General features: G+C 47.1%; 1 protein-coding gene across 4 annotated transcripts in view; it reads left to right on the forward strand.

The window, feature by feature from the left end:
- Positions 1-18332, forward strand: part of ASTN2 (astrotactin 2) — a 990319-nt gene that overhangs the window by 678267 nt on the left and 293720 nt on the right. For all 4 annotated transcript variants that reach the window (XM_053566512.1, XM_053566522.1, XM_053566529.1 and 1 more), the window contains 2 exons: positions 12454-12578; positions 16452-16556. In XM_053566512.1, coding sequence (XP_053422487.1) covers positions 12454-12578; positions 16452-16556 — 230 coding nt within the window. The remainder of the gene's footprint in view (positions 1-12453; positions 12579-16451; positions 16557-18332) is intronic.

Genomic DNA, 18332 nt, shown 5'->3' on the forward strand with positions numbered 1-18332 from the left:
TTTAGGCTGTGGATTCTGAGGCAAGGTGAATTTTCCTTTCTGAGTCTCATTTCTAGCATCTGAAAAACAGAGATAATGATGGTACTTTGTCAAGAAAATGCAGAGGTTGGACCTGGTGATGTTGAACTTCCTCCACCCCCTCCTCTGAAGGTTTATGTGAAGGTATCAGAGCCTCCTGATGTCTTCCCTTGAGAACTGGAGGGAAAAGTTCAGGAAGATAGTTCAGAGGACCCAGTGACAGCAATTCAGCTTGTTCCCGGTGTTGTGACAGGAGAAGGAATCCCAGTGCTGACACACACAGGCACGGAGATGGAGGGCGAAGTGGCTGAGGAGAAGATAATGTTTCTCTAGCCTGTAATTTCTTTCAATTCCAGGGCTCACAATTACCAGGGCAGGAGTTAGTAATGGTCATGCCTGGAATCCTTAAGTGAGTTTGGTGCCACTGGTAGAAGCGGTTTTGCATTTAGAGAAGGAACACATGTGTAAGCCAGGCTTCCCTGTGTGCGTGTGTGTACACATGTGGGTTCGCGCACACGTGTGCATGAATGAGGATGGGGAAAAGAGAGGAAAGAGGACCGGTGTGATCGTGGTCACACAGACAGGTGGCAGAGTGGAGCCAGACAGCCACGATTCAATCACATGTGACTCCAGGAGAGTGATCTCTCCTCCGTCAGGGAAATGGGAAGACCTACCTACCCCACAGGATTGTTGCGAAGGCTAGAAACAAAACAAAGCCTGAAGACCACCTAACACACCATACGTATTCAATAAAGGAGGCCCTTCTGGGATATTCAACCGGCATTGGCATAAACGTGTCAACCTTTACTTTTCAGCATTTAATTTGGGGGCAAAGTAAACATTCGCTGCATATTTTTGCATAGTGTTTAAGAGTACAAGATCATGCTAGTCACAGCCCAGCTTATAAGCTCTGTGCATTTAACCTCTTTATTTCTGTGCTCCCTCATTTAAGAAAATAACAGAAAAGAGAACTTACTCCGCAGGGTTGTTAGGAATGTGAAATGAGGTAATGCGTCCCAAGTCCTTAGAATAATGTCTAATATATTGTAATCAATCAATGATATTAGCCTTAAAATTATAACTTGTTATCTCGTGTGCTAGATATCTAGACAACAAAAGGAAGAATGGGAAAAGAGACAGAAAAGAATAAGGCAATGACTTAGGCCCCATGGGAGAGAGATTGCAGGACCCCAGCTGAACCATGTCTCCCCTACAGTTCCATTCTGCTGAGAGCTACTTACTCATTCACTGAACAAGCATTTACTAGTGCAAGCACCAGCCTCCGTGTTAGGGCTGGATGCACAGGACTGCAGAAGGCAGATGTGGTCCCTGTCCTTGGTCCAGTGAGGGAAACAAAGAGTGACCAGGAAGAACATTCCAGTGTGAACAAGCTAGCAGAAACCCAAAGAAAGGGCATCTCACCCCCAAATGAAAGGAGAGACAGTAACATAATCCTGCAGAGGAGGAAATTCAACTAAAGACAACTAGAGCATGGCAGGCGGATAATACCCCCTCGAGATGTCCATGGGCCCTGAAGAGAAGTTCCCTTTCATTCTAAAGGGGGCATCAGGGTGCAGGGGAAATAAGGTTACTAATCAGCTGATCTTGAGCTAAAGAGGAGCCTGGATGATGGGGGTGGGGGACACAATATAATCACAAGGGCCCTTAAAGTGGAAGAGGGAGGCAGAGGACCAGGCAAGGTGAGAGCATGTGGTGTGAGAAGGACTCGACTGGCTGTAGCTGGATTTGAAGACGGAGGAAGAAAGACAGGGGACACAGCCAGCCTCAAGAAGTACAAAAAGACAAATGGATCCTCCAAAGCCTCCAGAAGGAGTATAACCCACTGACACCTAGACATTATCCCAGAAACCCACGCCATACTTCTGACCTATGGAACTCTTGTATAGTAAGTTGATGTTTTGAGCCACCAAGTTTCTCGCAATTTGTTATGTCAGCGATAAAATACTGGTACGTGGAGCTAATAATGATTTGTGTTCCAATCATCATTTTAGAAAATTGTTCTGGCCATAGAAAGGTATGAGAGTTAGAGGGGACAAGGCTGCTGCAGCACTCCCTGTGAGAGGGGACGGTGGGCCACGCCAGAGCAGAAACAGCTATCACCAGACTCAGGAGTCAGACTGTGGGGAGGAGGAGGTCCTGAGAGGGACTAGTCATGTAGATCCCTGCGACATCGAGTGTCAAATCTGAGATCAAAGACAAACAAACAGAAAACAACCTAGCAGAGATGATGACCCTGAGGTCAGGACCAAAGTCTAGTGCTGTAGAAACAGAAGGCCATTGCTTCCAACCGGGGCTCAGGGACAGAGTCCTGGAGGAGGTGACACCATGAGGTCTAAGAAGCCCACAGGAGGGCTCAGAGAAGGTCGCAAAGAAGAATCAAACACTGCTGCTGCTTTGAAGGGGTGCACGGTTCAGAGAGGCAGAGAGAGTGGTCATTCTTACCAACCCTTCAGAACGTATAGGCAGAAACAGGCCTGGGTTGGAAATTAAGAACATGGATTGATAGCCAGTCCTGGTTCTGCAAAAACAAACAAACAAACAAACAAACCCTGGGAGCCCTTAAATAAGTCACTTTTCTCCCCTGCATCTGCTTCTTCTGCTATTAAATGGGAGCAGTAACGCCTATTTCTGGGAGCATCAGCTGTAATTAGATCAGCCCACGTATGTGAGCCCCTGAGCAGCCAGTGAAGCCACTCAGCAGCCCTGATTCTAGAAACAGCCTGGAAGGAAGAGCTGCCTTCCCTGAGAGCCTCCCTGTGGGAGGGGGCTGAGCTAGCATAAAATGCTGGGGGTTTGGCTTGAGTCTCCCAGAGAGCTAAGCAGTTAACGGGAGATGGACGAAGACAGCAGAGGCAGAAAGGAGGCTGAGGACTTCGTGTGGGGCAAAGCACACTGTTCTCTGGCCGTGGCTGATAAACACAAGCATGCGTACAGGGCTCTTGTGCTCAGTAGTAAGTGAATCTCGAGGAGACAGGTGCCTGGAGTCACTGTGGGGGGGAGGCATGGTTTGGAGCACTGGGGCTCAGCTGCTCGCACATCCCACACTCCGCCCTCCACTTCCTACCGTGTGCAGGTGACGATGGAGACCCGCAGCTGCTACCTCCTGGGCCTCCCAGACAGAGCCTCTTGTCTATATTGTTATACAACCACTTCGTTATTTCTTACCTGGATTACTGTCGAGCCTTATAACTGGTGTCCCTGCTTCCAGCCTTATTCCCTTTTCAGCCCATTCTCTACCTTGTAGCCAGGTACTGTGTCTAAAGATCCAGTCTGATTATGCTGTTTTCTTGCTGAAAGCCCTACAATGGGTCTTCTGCTTTGAGAATAAAGCCCACATCTGTACATCATTTAAAAGACCCAGAAACACCTGGTTCCTGCCTGCCCGTCTCCAGTCCCATCTCATCCTTGCTTTTCTCTCCCTGCTTTAGCATCTCGAAACGTAGGTTCTTAGGGTTTCCATGCGAGTGTTTTATCCTCCTTCTCGTTCTCTCTGTCTCCTCCCTGCTTTGGCCTTCAACGTGTGTGTTCTTTCCCCCTGGGTCCCACCCTCTTCCCCCCCCCTTCCCCTTTCCTTCCTTGCCTTCCTCTGGATAATCCCTCCCAATCTGTCAAGACCCACCTCCTCCAGGGAGCCATCCTGAATCCCCCAGTCTGCATTAAGTGCTCCTTGTCTGTACTCCTTGGTCCCTGAACTTCCCCCGTGAACCTTTAACATTATCCCTCTAACCTATAACCATCCTTTTGCACTTTAAAGGGTTCAAACATGTTTTCACTATAACACAGTATGAAAAAAAACTGTAGTGTTCATTTTCTACAATAGACATAATCATTCCTTCATGTTGTCACTCCGCTGATATTGAAGACATATTTCCACTTGCTGATTCAAGGATGTAAAACTTCCTTGGTAAGGGTAAACACAAAGTTCGACTCCCCTCAGCCTGTCTCTCCCTTACCTGCAGTCTCCCCTACCCCTTGGCTTGGCCAGAGGGCAGGCAGATGCTGCTGGGAAGGTCTCTGGTACAAATCTGGTCTTGTTCATCCTTGCTGGTATTTGCTCTATGATTTCTTATTTGAGCTTGGCTCTGGGCCCTTGCACTGGCACCCATCATGACATGGATAGTCTGGGGTAATCTTCTGAGAGAGAGACAGTTGAACCCGCTGTCAAAATTCAGAGTCATTATTGCCCTATTCTCTGAACCCCTTCTAATTGTTCTAATCTCAGCATCCTCCACCACTTCTGCCTTTATGGAAGCAAAGGGTTTATGCTGGGAAGTTGCCATTACCCTGTGGGTACAGGAGTTGGAGGCTGAATTCAAACCTCTTCCTCACCTCTGCAACCTCTTGTGGGAGCTCCCTTTGGCTTGTTGAATGAAAAGGCTTGCAAACTCCCCAGACCATACCCTGAGTCTGGGAGAACAAACCCCATTGCCCCTGCTTAACTCCCCATAGATTTCCTCCAAGCTCTTTGTTGACATCTTAACCATTTGTTGAAACCATCCTTACACTGGGGTGAGTGAAGGGTGATTTGACTTATACAGGGCCAGGAAGAGCATCACGGAGACACTCTCAGCTGATTGTCACAAGTCCTTGCAACTCTGACGGCAGAAAGAAGAGTTTCCCACCTCCCTTTCCTTGCTGGTGGGAACTCCTCTGAAGTCATCACCCACACTGTCTGCATGTTAAAATAAGACCTAATGATCTGTGTAGGCCATGCCCAGCTTGTGACATAGAAGGGGACCTTCCCTTTCAGCACAGGCTGGCTTTTAAAACGTCCAACTCAAGACATTACAAAGTCAGCTTTGGGATGCAAAGCTCAAATATGATTTCTAGAGAATGAAAAGTGCTGTTTCATTTTAATGTTTTCGAAAATATTACTTGCCTCGATTGCATGTGCACATATACATAGGAAGCTTTCGCAACTGGAGGATAGAGAATCCCATTTTTATTACTACATTCCTAAAGTCTGACATGTAATAGTAAACATTTCTTGAATCTTGAATGAATGAATTAAAGGCCACATGAAACAATGACTAAGTCTTTGTTTTTGAGATAGAGTCTCACTATGTCACCCTCAGTAGAGTGCTATGGCATCACAGCTCACAGCAACCTCTAACTCTTGGGCTTAAGTGAAGTAGCTGGGACTACAGGTGCCCTCCACAATGCCCAGCTATTTTTTGGTTGCAGTCATCATTGTTTAGCAGGCCCAGGTCAGACTCAAACCTGCCACCTTCGGTGTATGTGGCGAATGCCGTACTCACTGAGCTTTGGGCACTAAACCAAGAATGACTAAAGAAAGAATGTTCTTGAGTTCATTTCTTGAGTGTTTGACCAGAGAACTGAAAATAAGACCCATAATTAAGAAGTAGATCACATAAGAACAGTTTCTACCTGCTCCCCAGGAAGGGAGAGCTTCAGAGTAGGCTTAAATAAGCCGGTGTTACCATCATTTTAATCACCAACAGACCATGTAGATTCCAGGACCTACAGAGCAGCTATAAACAAAATCTAGCCCAAAAGTCCCAGGCTAAGCTTCCAATAAACATTTTTGCCAGTCCCACCCCCACCCCTCTGGAGAGTAGCTTCCCCACATCACATAGCCAAGCAGGGGCAGAGTCATGATGGAACAGGACTCCCAGGTCTTTGTTCAAGAAGGACATCGGATCTCAGACAAAGTCACTCCTTTAGCTTGGCAGATAGACTTGGTTCAGTTGAGTATGAGGGACAGGGCACAGCATGGGGAAATGTCCTCATCAGTGCTGGGAGTTTAATGCAATCCTTTATGGAGGCTCCTGGGCAGCCTAGGAAGAGCCATCCGGCCAGACAATGGACAGCAGGCCCCTCCCTGCCGAGTCAGCAGCTCCCAGAGCAAGACTCCTAGCTTTCCCCAAATAAAAACAGGCTGGCTGGCTGGCTCTAGGGTAATTTACCTCCCTGAAAAACACCTCAATTTAAATGCTAATTTCCCCAGAACTGAGGGGTGATGACTCTGGCTGGTTGCTGTGTATTAATATATCCAAAATGTTCACACATATTTTTTAAAGGGGTATAAGAGGGAGCCAAGACCTGGGTAAAGATGGGGCCAGTGGCAGAGTCCAGGCCTCTAGCTTGTCTTTGCTGTGAGCATGGCTGCTCAGAAGAAAGCTAGGAAAAGCTTTGTAGGATTTGTGTCTCTTAGAGGTCATGCACAGGTCGCACTGGGGAGAAAGAGGCCTGCCTGTCACCTCTCCACAGACGTTTGACAGATGTTCAGGATCATGTACTGGCACCATGTCGGTCTCTCTGAGACCCTTCAAGAGATTCAGTATCTAAATGTACTGGCACCATGTCGGTCTCTCTGAGACCCTTCAAGAGATTCAGAATCTAAGTTTGAGATTCAAAAAAATAAATTAGTGTTAAAAATAATTTTTACATAAATTCTCTTCCAAGCCCTCTGAATCTAAACTCATTGCCCCCACTCCATAGATGTAGTCACTAAGGCTTATAACATTTGAGTGGCTCCCCCAAGGTCACATAGCCAGAATGCACATCCATGCCTGCGTGGCTTCTAAGCCCATGTTCCCCCACCACATCCCAAGGCTACTCCTGGAATCTTTTCATGAACAAGGTGCATAATTTTAAAGAGATAGGAAAGATTTATTCTAGCTGGGAAAAACTGGAATAGGATCATGGAAGAGGAGGTTTCCAAGGAAGCCTTTTGCTGTCTGCTGATGTTGGTCACCTTAGCCCACTCCCACCTGAATGCCCATGTGTACACCAACAGGGAGGCCCAGCCAACCCCTGCTCAGGGAGATACTTTCTGCCCCTCAAGTACCCACAAGCTCAGTGGCTCCTGTCCCCTCTGTCCAAGCTCTGTGGGAGCCAGTGTGTCTGTGCCCTTAGGAAGTCAAGGGAAGAGATTAGGGTTTAGAAGCTTCTGTGGAACGATTGGAAGTTTAGATTCAAATCTCCAACATCCATCATATCTTAAAGCATCCAAAGACTCTATGGCAAAATACCAGAAAATGCTCCATCACAAAATGTAGGTCACACACACATTCCCATGGTCTGGGTTTCCTTCCTCCATTGCTTCAATAGATGTCCATGATGCACCCACTTTTTGCACAGTTTTTGCCAATTATTTGATAGCACTGCAAGGCCCTGGGGAGGCAGCTGTACCTCGCAGGCACACTTTTGGCCCTCATGGAATTTAGCAATCTAGTGGAATAGACAAGGGTCCAATAGGGACCCAATAGGGTCTCCCATGAGCACATGTAGGGTTAGAAACTGCCGAGCCCTTCATGGCAGAAAAGAGTGAGATACTACAAGAGTGTGTAACAGGAGAACAGGTTCTGGGAAGATCTCTCAAAGATAGTGATGTAGTGAACGATGAATAGGAGCTGTCCAGGTGTAGAGCTGGGGAAGAGAGGACAAGTCCTAAGTGAGGCCCAGTGGAGGACAAGAACATGCCCATAGGAGAAACCTAAGGACATTTGGTACAGCGGGAGATCAGTGGTCCAGGGAGCAGTGACTCAAGAAATAAGGCAACAGGAGCTGGATTGTTGGGGGTCTTACAGAACTTAATCCAGCATTTGGTCCCTCCTGGCCGTCACAAATGGAGACACCTCCTCTGATTGTCCACTGCTGTGTCCCTAATATCTAAAACAGTCCCTGTGTAGACCCTCTGTAAGTGTTTTTGGGATGAATGAGACATCCCATTCCCAGAGTCCCCATGGTCCCGGATCTACTATTTAAAAAATCTGATGAAGAATTTCCCTGTAGTGTCAACTGAGATTGAACTGTTTTTATAGGTATCTTTTGAGAGATGTTTGTCTAAGCAGTGACCCTGTTGCTGAATGAAACACAACATCCATTTAAACAAACGTACACATAGACACTCACATTTGGGGAAATCCCCGCACATGGAGGACACTCCCCTATGGAGTGAAGAACAGAACTGCCTGGTCTCGTCTACAGATGATCAAGAGCACAGAGTTCGGATCAATCTGTTGAAGATGTGTTTGCTGAGTGCTGGGCACCAAGCTACAGTGGCTGGAATGTGACTTTGGACACTGCCCCTTCCTGGCTCTCAGTCTCGGTTGGACAAATGCCTTGACCTCTTGGAGCATCTGTTTCTTCTTCTATAAAATGGGAACAATGACAGTCACTGTCTCATGGAGTTTGTATGTGAGGCTAAAATCTACACACACATCCTCAATCTTGACACAGAAACTTCAACAACATTGATGGTGATTGATACACAGTCTGACAGTGGAATTTGTGAACTCATGCTAGGAAAAAGTGCTACACACCTCATTGTAGAATATCACTGCGGTCACCTTTGAAGTGCTCCCCTTGGCCATCTGGTGACTGTGGTGATATGCAGCAATGCAGTATGTAGCACTTCTTCTAAAAACATACATACACGTGAACTCTGAGAATCTGAATTTGGTTTCTGCTCACCCAAGTTTAAGCCAGCGCTCCCCGCTTTAAGCCAACACCACGCCTTTCCCAGGCGGATGGATTGGGAAGCTGCTGCCTGGGCTGCTCTGAGGTTCTCAGCCCAGAGGAACCTCCCTGTGACTGGTACACATATTCCCATCTGCATTTTACCTCCTGGAAGAGCTGATTGATGTGAAGGCTCTGGGCTCCCTCTGCTGGCAGAGGCCATGCAAGTCTCACGGCCATTGCGCAGGCAGCTGTGAAGTACCCAGTACCTGAGAGACCAAGCCACCATCCTGTCAGTGTTGTCATCTGGAGCTTTCTCCTCACCTGCCTGCCTCCTCTCTCAGACTTCTCTCTCCCAGCCTCCCCCACTGGCCGGCTAACTCCCACCCTTCCATCCTCTCCTTCCTTCTTGTGGGTGTCTGCTTCCTGCAAGCTTAGAGGGAAAGCTATCCTCCAAGAAGGGGCATCACTGCCAGGCCCCCCATCTACCAGGGTCCCACTAGGATCAGATTTCCCCACAAAGCTAAGATGGACTTGACAAGGAGGCAGGGAGACGGGAGGAGAGAGACGTGGGGGCAGGGAAAATGGCGCTACCTTCCTTCCTCTGCAATTATAAAAACATTTCCAGAGATTCGAAATGTGAGACCCCAGGTGGCGAAGTGAAAAAAAGATGGATTTGCCTTCAGATCTCAGTCCTCAAATGCACTCAGTATGCAAGTCCATGGAAATCCCTTTACATCTCAGAAACTCTTTTCCCTGTCAGTTAATGGGGAACATAATCGTGCCCATCCCATAGCATTGGTGAGGTTACACTGACAGCAGAGCCCCTGGCGTGCAGTCACGTTTTAACCAGCAGCAGCCCTTGCTCTTGGACACAGCTTGTCCAGGCTTCATGCACCCAAGGGTGCTATAGTCCTCTCAGCTTTAACAGCCTCTGTCTGTCATAAGCAGGACCTTTAGAACTCAGCTCCTGAGCAGGGATAAGGAGTGTGACCACCTGAGATGTCCCATTTGAACAAAGACTCAATGTAAAGTACTTGTAACTGTGCCTGGTGCACATAGTAGGTGCTCAGGAACTGGATGTTGTTATTACTGCTTCTCCTTAAGGCAGCCTGAGTAGGTTTTATGATCCCCGTTTTACAGATAGGAACATTGAGGTTCGTGTGGTTTAGTCCAGGTTAACAGCTAGAATGCAGTGTGGGCAGAGGCAGAGACCAGGCTTCAGAGTCTCCTACCCAGGAAACAAGTGTTTGGGGTCACATGGGGAAGGGACCCTTGCCCTGAGGCATCCAATCCACCAAGAATCCCTGATAGCAGGCCCCAGTGACTGTTCTGCGTGGGAGATTTGTATGTCCCCCACTAGGCTGGGAAGATCTAAAGGACAAGGGGCAGTCAAGCCTAGCTCCACATCCACAGCTTGCAGGACAAGCCTCCACCCCGAGGATGTGCTCAGTGGATGCTAGTGACCGACCAGGGCATGGAATACCCCTCCATCCCACTACATCTTTGAGGGAAGCAGTGGCCGTCACCACCATCAGTATCACCAGAGGCCATCTCATAAGGAGGCAGGAGAAAAGTTAGTGCCTTAAACTCTGGCTAGGGTCACATGCTACCTGGTGGCATTTCCATCGACTGGAAATCTGTCTTTTCCTATACACGTTGCTTTTCCTCACCCCAGGTGTGCAGACAGAACAAAGACCAACCACTTAGGTAGCACCCACGATCACATGCACACACCGACATAAACAAGTGTGACTCCACAGATAGACAGGGCAAGCCCACACGCAAGACTATGCTTAAATGGCAAGTGTGGACCTCAAAATCACCATCATGCAGGTGTATGCCCAAGCAGACATCCCCAGGCTCAGCCAGCTTGGGTCCAAATCCCAGCTCTCCCACCTGTTCACACTGGATCTCACTGTTACTCGTCTGTAACTTAAATATAATATGATCGATCTTGCAGGGTTGTTGTGAGGAGTAAATGATAAAATGTATGTGAAGTGCTTAGCTAGATCCTAGCAAATTATAAGGATTCAATAAATTAATAGAGATAACAATGGCGGGGATGATGATGAGGATGGTCATGTTGAAGGTGGTGGTAACATTGCGTCCTTGCTAAAAGAATGCAAGGAGAAGCTTCAAAGATGCCTGGGGTGGGATGCGGAAACAGGGTACAGACAGGAAGGTGACCCAGGCCGCTGGACACTTTCAGAGCTGCTTTGAACTGCCCGGGATCCAGCCTTCAAAGGCATTGCTTTGGCATCACATGATTTGTGTTTTTGTCTTTCTGGTTTTCATTTCAAGGTCACCCATTCCAGGTGGCAAAATGAATGAATAAACATCCTCCTTCCCTGTTCTCTTCCCTCTTTTCCTCTTCCCCAGATTGTAATTAATGTTTCTAATTCTGAGGTTGTCTGAATAAGAAGGGACCTGAAAAGTCATATTTAATACAGAAATGCTCTTGATCCCATCCATGCCTGTTGGTGGTCAAGTTTCCACACCCCAGGAACAGGAAGCCCACCACCTCCCTTGGCAGGCCATCTGTTTGTAGGCACAACAGTGGTTCTCAACCTTCCTAATGCCGTGACCCTTTAATACAGGTCCTCATGTTGTGGTGACTCCCAACCATAAAATTATTTTCGTTGCTACTTCATAACTGTAATTTTGCTGCTGTTAGGAATTGTAATGTAAATATCTGATATGCAGGATGTGTTTTCCGATGGTCCAAAGGGGTCACGACCCACAGGTTGAGAACCGCTGGTAGGAGGATGAAGCCGGCCTCCCTGTGCTTCACTGTCACCACCATCCTCGGAAATCCACCTCTGTTCAGGGGGCAGTTCTGCGCAGTGATCTCCTGTTCCCTGGGATTGTCCTACAGGGAAGGGATAGAGGTTCCTAAAAAAGTTCAGGCAGGGGAAGGAGCACTAAGCTGGGAGTCAGGAGATGTGGGTTTGCATCTAGCCCATTGGTTGTCATTCAGCAAATCATTCCCATTCTCCAACCCTCAGTTTCCCCATCTATAAAAGGCATTTGAGCCAAAAAAAGAAAAATCTCATCAGGCCCTGCCACTTCAACATCTGTTTTTCCAAGTCTTCCTTTCGTTAGCTCCATCTTGCCCCCTGTTCTTCACACACCCCACGCTATGATTCTCTGTCCCCTCACATCCTGGTGCAACATTGTCATTGCTTTTGCAAGAGGATGTTTAGCAGCCAAATATACAGTTTACAGAGCATTGGAGAGTGTCTTAAACTATTGGCAGCTTTATCACATTAGTGTTAACAACAGCCCTGAGGTCTGAGCCTCACTTTATGTGCAAGGAAACTGAGGCTCTGAGAGGGACAGTAGTTTGCTCGAAGTCATACTGCCAGTAGACAGTGGTGCTAGAATTTGAACCCAAGCCTGCCTGATTCAGAAGCTGGTAGTTACCACCGCATTTTCAGAGCTGGGATTCTGGGAGCCAGAGGCGTCATACACAGCCAAGTCCCCCACCCAAGAGTGGCTTCTCTGACTATGGTATCCCTGAAGCCAGAGGCGTCATACACAGCCAAGCCCCCCACCCAAGAGTGGCTTCTCTGACTATGGTATCCCTGAAGCCAGAGGCGTCATACACAGCCAAACCCCCCACCCAAGAGTAGCTTCTCTGACTATGGTATCCCTGAAGCCAGAGGCGTCCTACACAGCCAAGCCCCCCGCCCAAGAGTGGCTTCTCTGACTATGGTATCCCTGAAGCCAGAGGCGTCATACACAGCCAAGCCCCCCACCCAAGAGTAGCTTCTCTGACTATGGTATCCCTGAAGCCAGAGGCGTCCTACACAGCCAGGCCCCCCACCCAAGAGTGGCTTCTCTGACTATGGTATCCCTGAAGCCAGAGGCGTCATACACAGCCAAGCCCCCCACCCAAGAGTGGCTTCTCTGACTATGGTATCCCTGCCCTGCAGCCCCACAGCTTCCGCCTTCTAGATCTGGCAGTGTCTCTGCTCCTCTCCACAGGGAGAACAACTTCATCAAGGACTTTCCCCAGCTGGCTGACGGGCTGTTGGTGATCCCGCTGCCAGTGGAAGAGCAGTGCCGGGGGGTCCTCTCCGAGCCCCTCCCGGACCTCCAGTTGCTCACCGGTAAGACCCACGGACCCTCCTCAGGCTCCCCAACCACATACCTGGTACATGGTGGTCCTCAGAGACCCAAGACAGGAGATGCCTCCCTGAGAACAGGAACAGCCTGTCTCAGTCAGGGTTTGGCCAGCTCATCTGAGTCTCAAAATATTTTTCACCCTAATTGACAATTTTCTGATACTGTTTCACTTTCAGTATTTTATTGGTTCATTTTTAAGTCATTCTAAAGTAAAATCTAGGGACACTGCAGCCAGGGGCCTCTCCTGCTTAGAAGCACTGGAGTTACACAGCTTGTTTTGGTACATGGGCACAAGCCTTTCGTCGGGTGTGTATTATTTGTCCTATTTTTTAGATAAGGAATCTAGGCTCAGAGAGGAGAAGGAACCAGCCCAAGGTCACACAGCATATCTGCCAGGACTTGAATCTGGCTGCCATAGCACCAAGTTTTTTGTCCTTTCCACTGCACTCTTTAGCCCCACTACCCCACCCCACAACCTCTCCTCTCCCTATGGAGAAGCTGTTCTGCAGGCTGTCCCGAGACTCCATATTTTCTGCCCCACCCCAGGATGTCCTGTTCTTCTTCTTTTCTCTGTTCCTCTCCTACCCTTTTGTTGAGTAAGATGTAAGGATTTTTTTTTTTTTTTTTTTTTTTACAGAGTCTTGCTCTGTTACACTGGCTAGAATACAGTGGCATCATTGTAGCTCACAGCAATCTCAAACTCCTGGGCTTGAGTGATCTTTTTGCTTCAGCCTCCTGAGTAGCTGGGATTATAGGTGTGTACTACCATACCTGGCTAATTTTTCTATTTTTAGTAGAGATGGGGTCTTGTTCTTCCGCAAGCTGGTCTCAAACTCCTGAGCTCAAGCAATCCTCACTTCACAGATTCCTAGAGTGCTCGGATTAATTAAGCTAGATGTGTGTCTCACCCACTGGCTACCCTGATGATTGATGATCCAGCTCCCTAGCCGAGTGAGGAATGTCCCCCAGGGAAGACTTTGTAATATGACAGACTTAGGTTTAAATGCCACCACCCCATTCACCTGCAAGCTCTGGGAGACCTCAGGAAAGTCATCTAACCCATCAAATGGCTTAGGCAGAGAGAACCCACACATTTTGAGGGGCTCCAGGGGCTGGCACTTTCTATGTGTTAACCCTGCAAGGGCACTATTATCCCCCTTTAAACTGGTTAGAAAGGCCATGAACTCCTCCAGGACCATGTGGCCAGTGCACAGTCACCTCAGGATGAAGCTGGGTCGGTCTGAACCCCAAAGCCGATGCCACACCTGCTATCTTCTGTCATTCCCTTTACCTGTCCTGCTTCAACAGGGACCCAGAAGTAGATGCGATGAGACCATGGATGTAAAAAAAAAAAAAAAAACCTTGTAAAATGTGTTCAAAAACATCTATGCCTTTTTAAATTTATATTTTTCATAAAGTTGTAGAATTTCAGAGCATGCATGCACTGTAAAGGGCATCTAGTCCAATCCTCCTTACTGAGGAGTAATCAGGTCTACGATATCCCCTCTGAGTGGTTATCCCACTTTGGACTCCCCCAGTGATTGGGAGTTCACTACTTCCTAAAGCAGACATTCCCGTGGTCCACAGGGAGGTGCTGTGCTCTCGTGGAAAGGCCCCTGTACCTGTCACTAATCAGTGTATGTCCTTGGGCAGTTTCCCCCTCTGAACCTCAGTTTCTCTTTTCAAAACATGAGATATAACAAATGTTTATTTTTCAAAATCCTAGGAAGAAATAGAGATCATGTATGTAAAATGCTTAGTTTATTATGTTTCCATTAGTGATACAAACTTTGTGATTATTTGTTTTGATTCAGGGATCTCCAAAGATTTCCTAATAAAGGGACTGTTATATTTCAAGTTGGGGGGGTGCTAATTTAATCACCAGGAATAGTTTCTTCCCCCATCTCAGAGCTTCATTCCATCCCTAATCCCCAACTGAGGATCTGGGATACAGCAGGAGTCAGGGATAGAATACCCCGGAGTTGGGTTTAGGGTTAGGAGCGGGAAGAAAGCCAAAGGAGGTCAGTTGATAGGTATTTACTGAAAGACCACTATGGGACAGTGAGAATAATACAGATGATGGCCTCAGCCTCAAGAAGCTGACATTCTTCCCAAGAGACTTTATTCCAGGCTTGAATCCAGGAAGGAGCCGGGATGGGGAGAAATGAGAGATGAAGTGATGGCCACTTTTGGAGTAGCCCAGGGATGGGGTGAATGGCTGGTGGTTTTACAAATTATCTGACAGAAGTATTCCTTTTTTTTTTCCTTTTGGGCATCATGCCATCAGTGAAAGAGCTATCTCAACAGCCCACATCAAAATGTTTTGCCTCTCTTGTTGGAGATGGGCCCTGGTTGTTGATAGCTCCACCAAGCCTACTTTGAACATGGACAAGCGTGGGAGGTGCAGAGGCTGCCGGGCTCTGGTGTCTGAGTCTCCTCCTGCAGGCTGTTTTCTCCGCCCTCCATGGGAAACGCAGCCCTCCCCTTCCTCCACCCACTCTCCTTTTCTTCCCTGCCTCAGCAAAGGAAGGTCAGAAGCAGAGCAGATAAACAGAGGCGACATATTTATAACAAAACAACCTTGCTCCAGTGGACATATCTTTGGGGATCATGAATATTTTACTTTAAAATGAGAGCCTCTAAAGAATTATATTATTCCTGAAAAGGCTAAAGAGGGAAAAAAGTTTACAATAATGGACAACTTTAATACTGCAGTAATGTCCAGGAAGAAATCATTTGTTCCGATGAGATTCTCATTTTAATCTTGGCATCAAATATCTCTTTAAGTGCCTACTCACCAGGGGACAAGAGAAAAAGATGGGAAATGTGCCTGCCATTTGCAGAGGCACAAGAAAGCATGGCTATGTAACAATGGTCATAATAACTGTTGATGTGATTGGCATTTCTTTTTTATGTATTTTTTCCTTGATTATAAAGTTGGCAAAGCTTAGGATAGAAAATTTAGAAAATGGAGGTGACTATAAATCAGAAAACAAGCATTTTTCATACACACATCTCCTGAACTTAATCACTTGCTAACATTTCAGTGTTTGTTTTTTTTAGTTTATTTTTTATACGTACATTTCCAGCAAAGCATTCCATAAAACAACAGAGGCGGACCCTCTGTACAAAAGGGATTCTCTAGTCAAAGAAGTTTGCACGTTACCTTCATGAAGCTTTAAAATGCATATTAATCTTTTCAAGGTGCTGAGAAATTGTACAGTTTAAGTTGATCTAGTCAGTATTTATGTAATGCTGTGATCATCTGTTTCCATGTTAAGAAGCAACAGTCTACACAGGGGTCTATAAACAAAGGGGCAGATAATCATGTTAGGCTTTGCTGGCCTTCTCTGTTGTAACTGCTCAACTCAGCTATGATAGCGTGAAAGCAGCTATAGACAGTGCAGAGCAAATGGCCAGTAGTTTGCTGACCCTTGGTCTACCTGTTCAGCATTTCCAGGTTACCGAAGGCTTCCATTTCTATTACATTATTTGAGTCTCACACTATATGAAATAAAATCATCAGAGATAGCTGCAGTGTCAGATGTGGAAACAGGCCCTGAGATGTCTCTTGTCCAGTGGCAAGTTGCCAACAGGGTTAGGTGGGATGGTTGCTCTTGCTTGTAGGATAAAGGAGACTTACAAGCTGTTGAGCAGAGAGAAATAGCAGGGATGGGCCTGAGATCGGAGGCCAGGAAGAAGCTGGGAGGTGGGGAGGTTCCGATAAAATTGTCTGAAATGAAAGCCTCCACCTTGAAGACGTGGCCATTGCTCAGAGCTGAGGAACGCAGAATGGGCACTGTGGTGTGAAGCATCTAAATTCTGGGCTTATGTGACCATCTTATTTCTTCTCCCAGGAGATATCAGGTATGATGAGGCCATGGGTTACCCCATGGTGCAGCAGTGGCGGGTCCGGAGCAACCTCTACCGTGTCAAGCTCAGCACCATCACCCTCTCAGCAGGTGAGGAGCACTGCCCACTCAGCCGAGGACTTGGAGGGATTCATCACATGTTCCCAAGGACCTAGCATGTGCCAGGCCTGTGTTAGCACTGGGGGTGCTGAGGAAATGAGGCTGTACCTTCCCTGCCATCGAAGAGCTCCCAGGAGGATGGGTGGACGAGCTGACAGACAGTAGTGTGAACACCACAACGGGGCAGCCAGGGCACAGCAGATGCCCATTCTGGGGGAGTCTCGGAGGCTTCCTGGAGGGAGAGATATCTGAGCAGGGTGTGGAAGGAGGAACAGGAGACTGGAATAAGTAACAATTTACGTTCTTGAAGTATCTCCGTTTTGTGAATTGTAAATTCTTCTCAGGAGCCAATTCCGCAGTTCTCACCTGGCTAATTCCTTTTTCTGCCCACCTCCTATACAATAATAAATAACACCCAGTCCCCAAATTCCTACATGTGTCACCCACAGTGTACCCACATAAACCCTAAGCTCCAGTGGAGGGGGACAATTTGTAGTGCTCAAAAAGGGAATGTTTTTTCATGCCTCTGTGACTTTGCCCGTGCTGGTCCCTCTGCCTGGATCTCCCTGCCTTGGGAATAAATGTGTATACTGTCCTGCTCTGCTCCCATTTCCCATTCCCCTCAAAACAACACGAAGAATTCCCTGGGCTTGAACACTTGTATCAAAGCAATACGTGCTGATTCCTATCTGAATCTTGTCTTTCTCCTCTACCGACCTGAGGACTATGGTCCTATTTGTTCAGTATCCCCAGAAATTAACAGGGAATGAATGCGTTATTGGTACTCATGTATGACAGGGGAATAAAAAAATATGTAAATAAATCCTAAAAGCAAAAACAACAACAAAGGAATGAATGAAGGAACCTGGAAAGATGAGGCGTGGCACAGGATTTTGTATCTTGGCTCTTACTCATAATTCTGTCACTGGCTCATTGTCTGAGTGTCCCCTAATTATCCATGAGTTCTTTTCTTCTTCAATATCACTTTGTTCATCAGCAAAATGGAGCTCTTTTAGTCTGGAAATTGGAGGACTTCACCCTCTGGGAAGTACAAATAGTAATTATTGCTGACATCTGCCAAACACTTTATAATGTTCCCTTTCTTATAACTTGGAACAGTCCTGTGAGGAAGGCATGATTTATCTATCTCCTTTTTCTTCAGGTAAGGAAACTGAAGGTCAGAGAGGTTAAGTAACTTTCCCAAGGTCACACAGCTAGCAAGTGGCAGGAACAGGGAGCAGAGCAGGGATTTGATGGCCGTTTTGTCTGCCTGCATAGAGCCACAGGGTATCTGCATGGTAGTGTTGTTTATTACTTAAGAGAAATCAGCCCATTATTAACACTGCTATATGAATTCCCCAGCTGTGTGAGTTAACAGGCTGATGGAGAGAGGTTGCTCTCGTCCACTACCCATCCTTTGAGCCCTGCTTCTGTCCTCCACCCTGCTCTGCACTTGCAAGACTGTGATGTTCCTGTTACAACTACAAAGGTCTATCTGCTTTAATTAATCAATAATGACACCCCTGGAAACCCATTTATAAATCAAATGTTGGCAAATTGGAGCTCATTTATTTGTTGTTGGAGAGGAGGTTGCACCTTTACATTTTACTTTGAAGTGGCACGGAATTGATTGTTCTTGTAATCATCATGGTTGATATGTGTGTTGTGTCCCAGGAACTCTGCCAGGTACCTGGCTGGGGTGGAGGTGTGGGGAGGGTACGTGGGAAGATTCAGAGACACATAAAATAAAGCTTCTGATGTCAAGGT

The sequence above is a fragment of the Nycticebus coucang genome, chromosome 2 (assembly GCF_027406575.1).
Source record: "Nycticebus coucang isolate mNycCou1 chromosome 2, mNycCou1.pri, whole genome shotgun sequence".
In the NCBI taxonomy this organism is placed as follows: domain Eukaryota; kingdom Metazoa; phylum Chordata; class Mammalia; order Primates; family Lorisidae; genus Nycticebus; species Nycticebus coucang.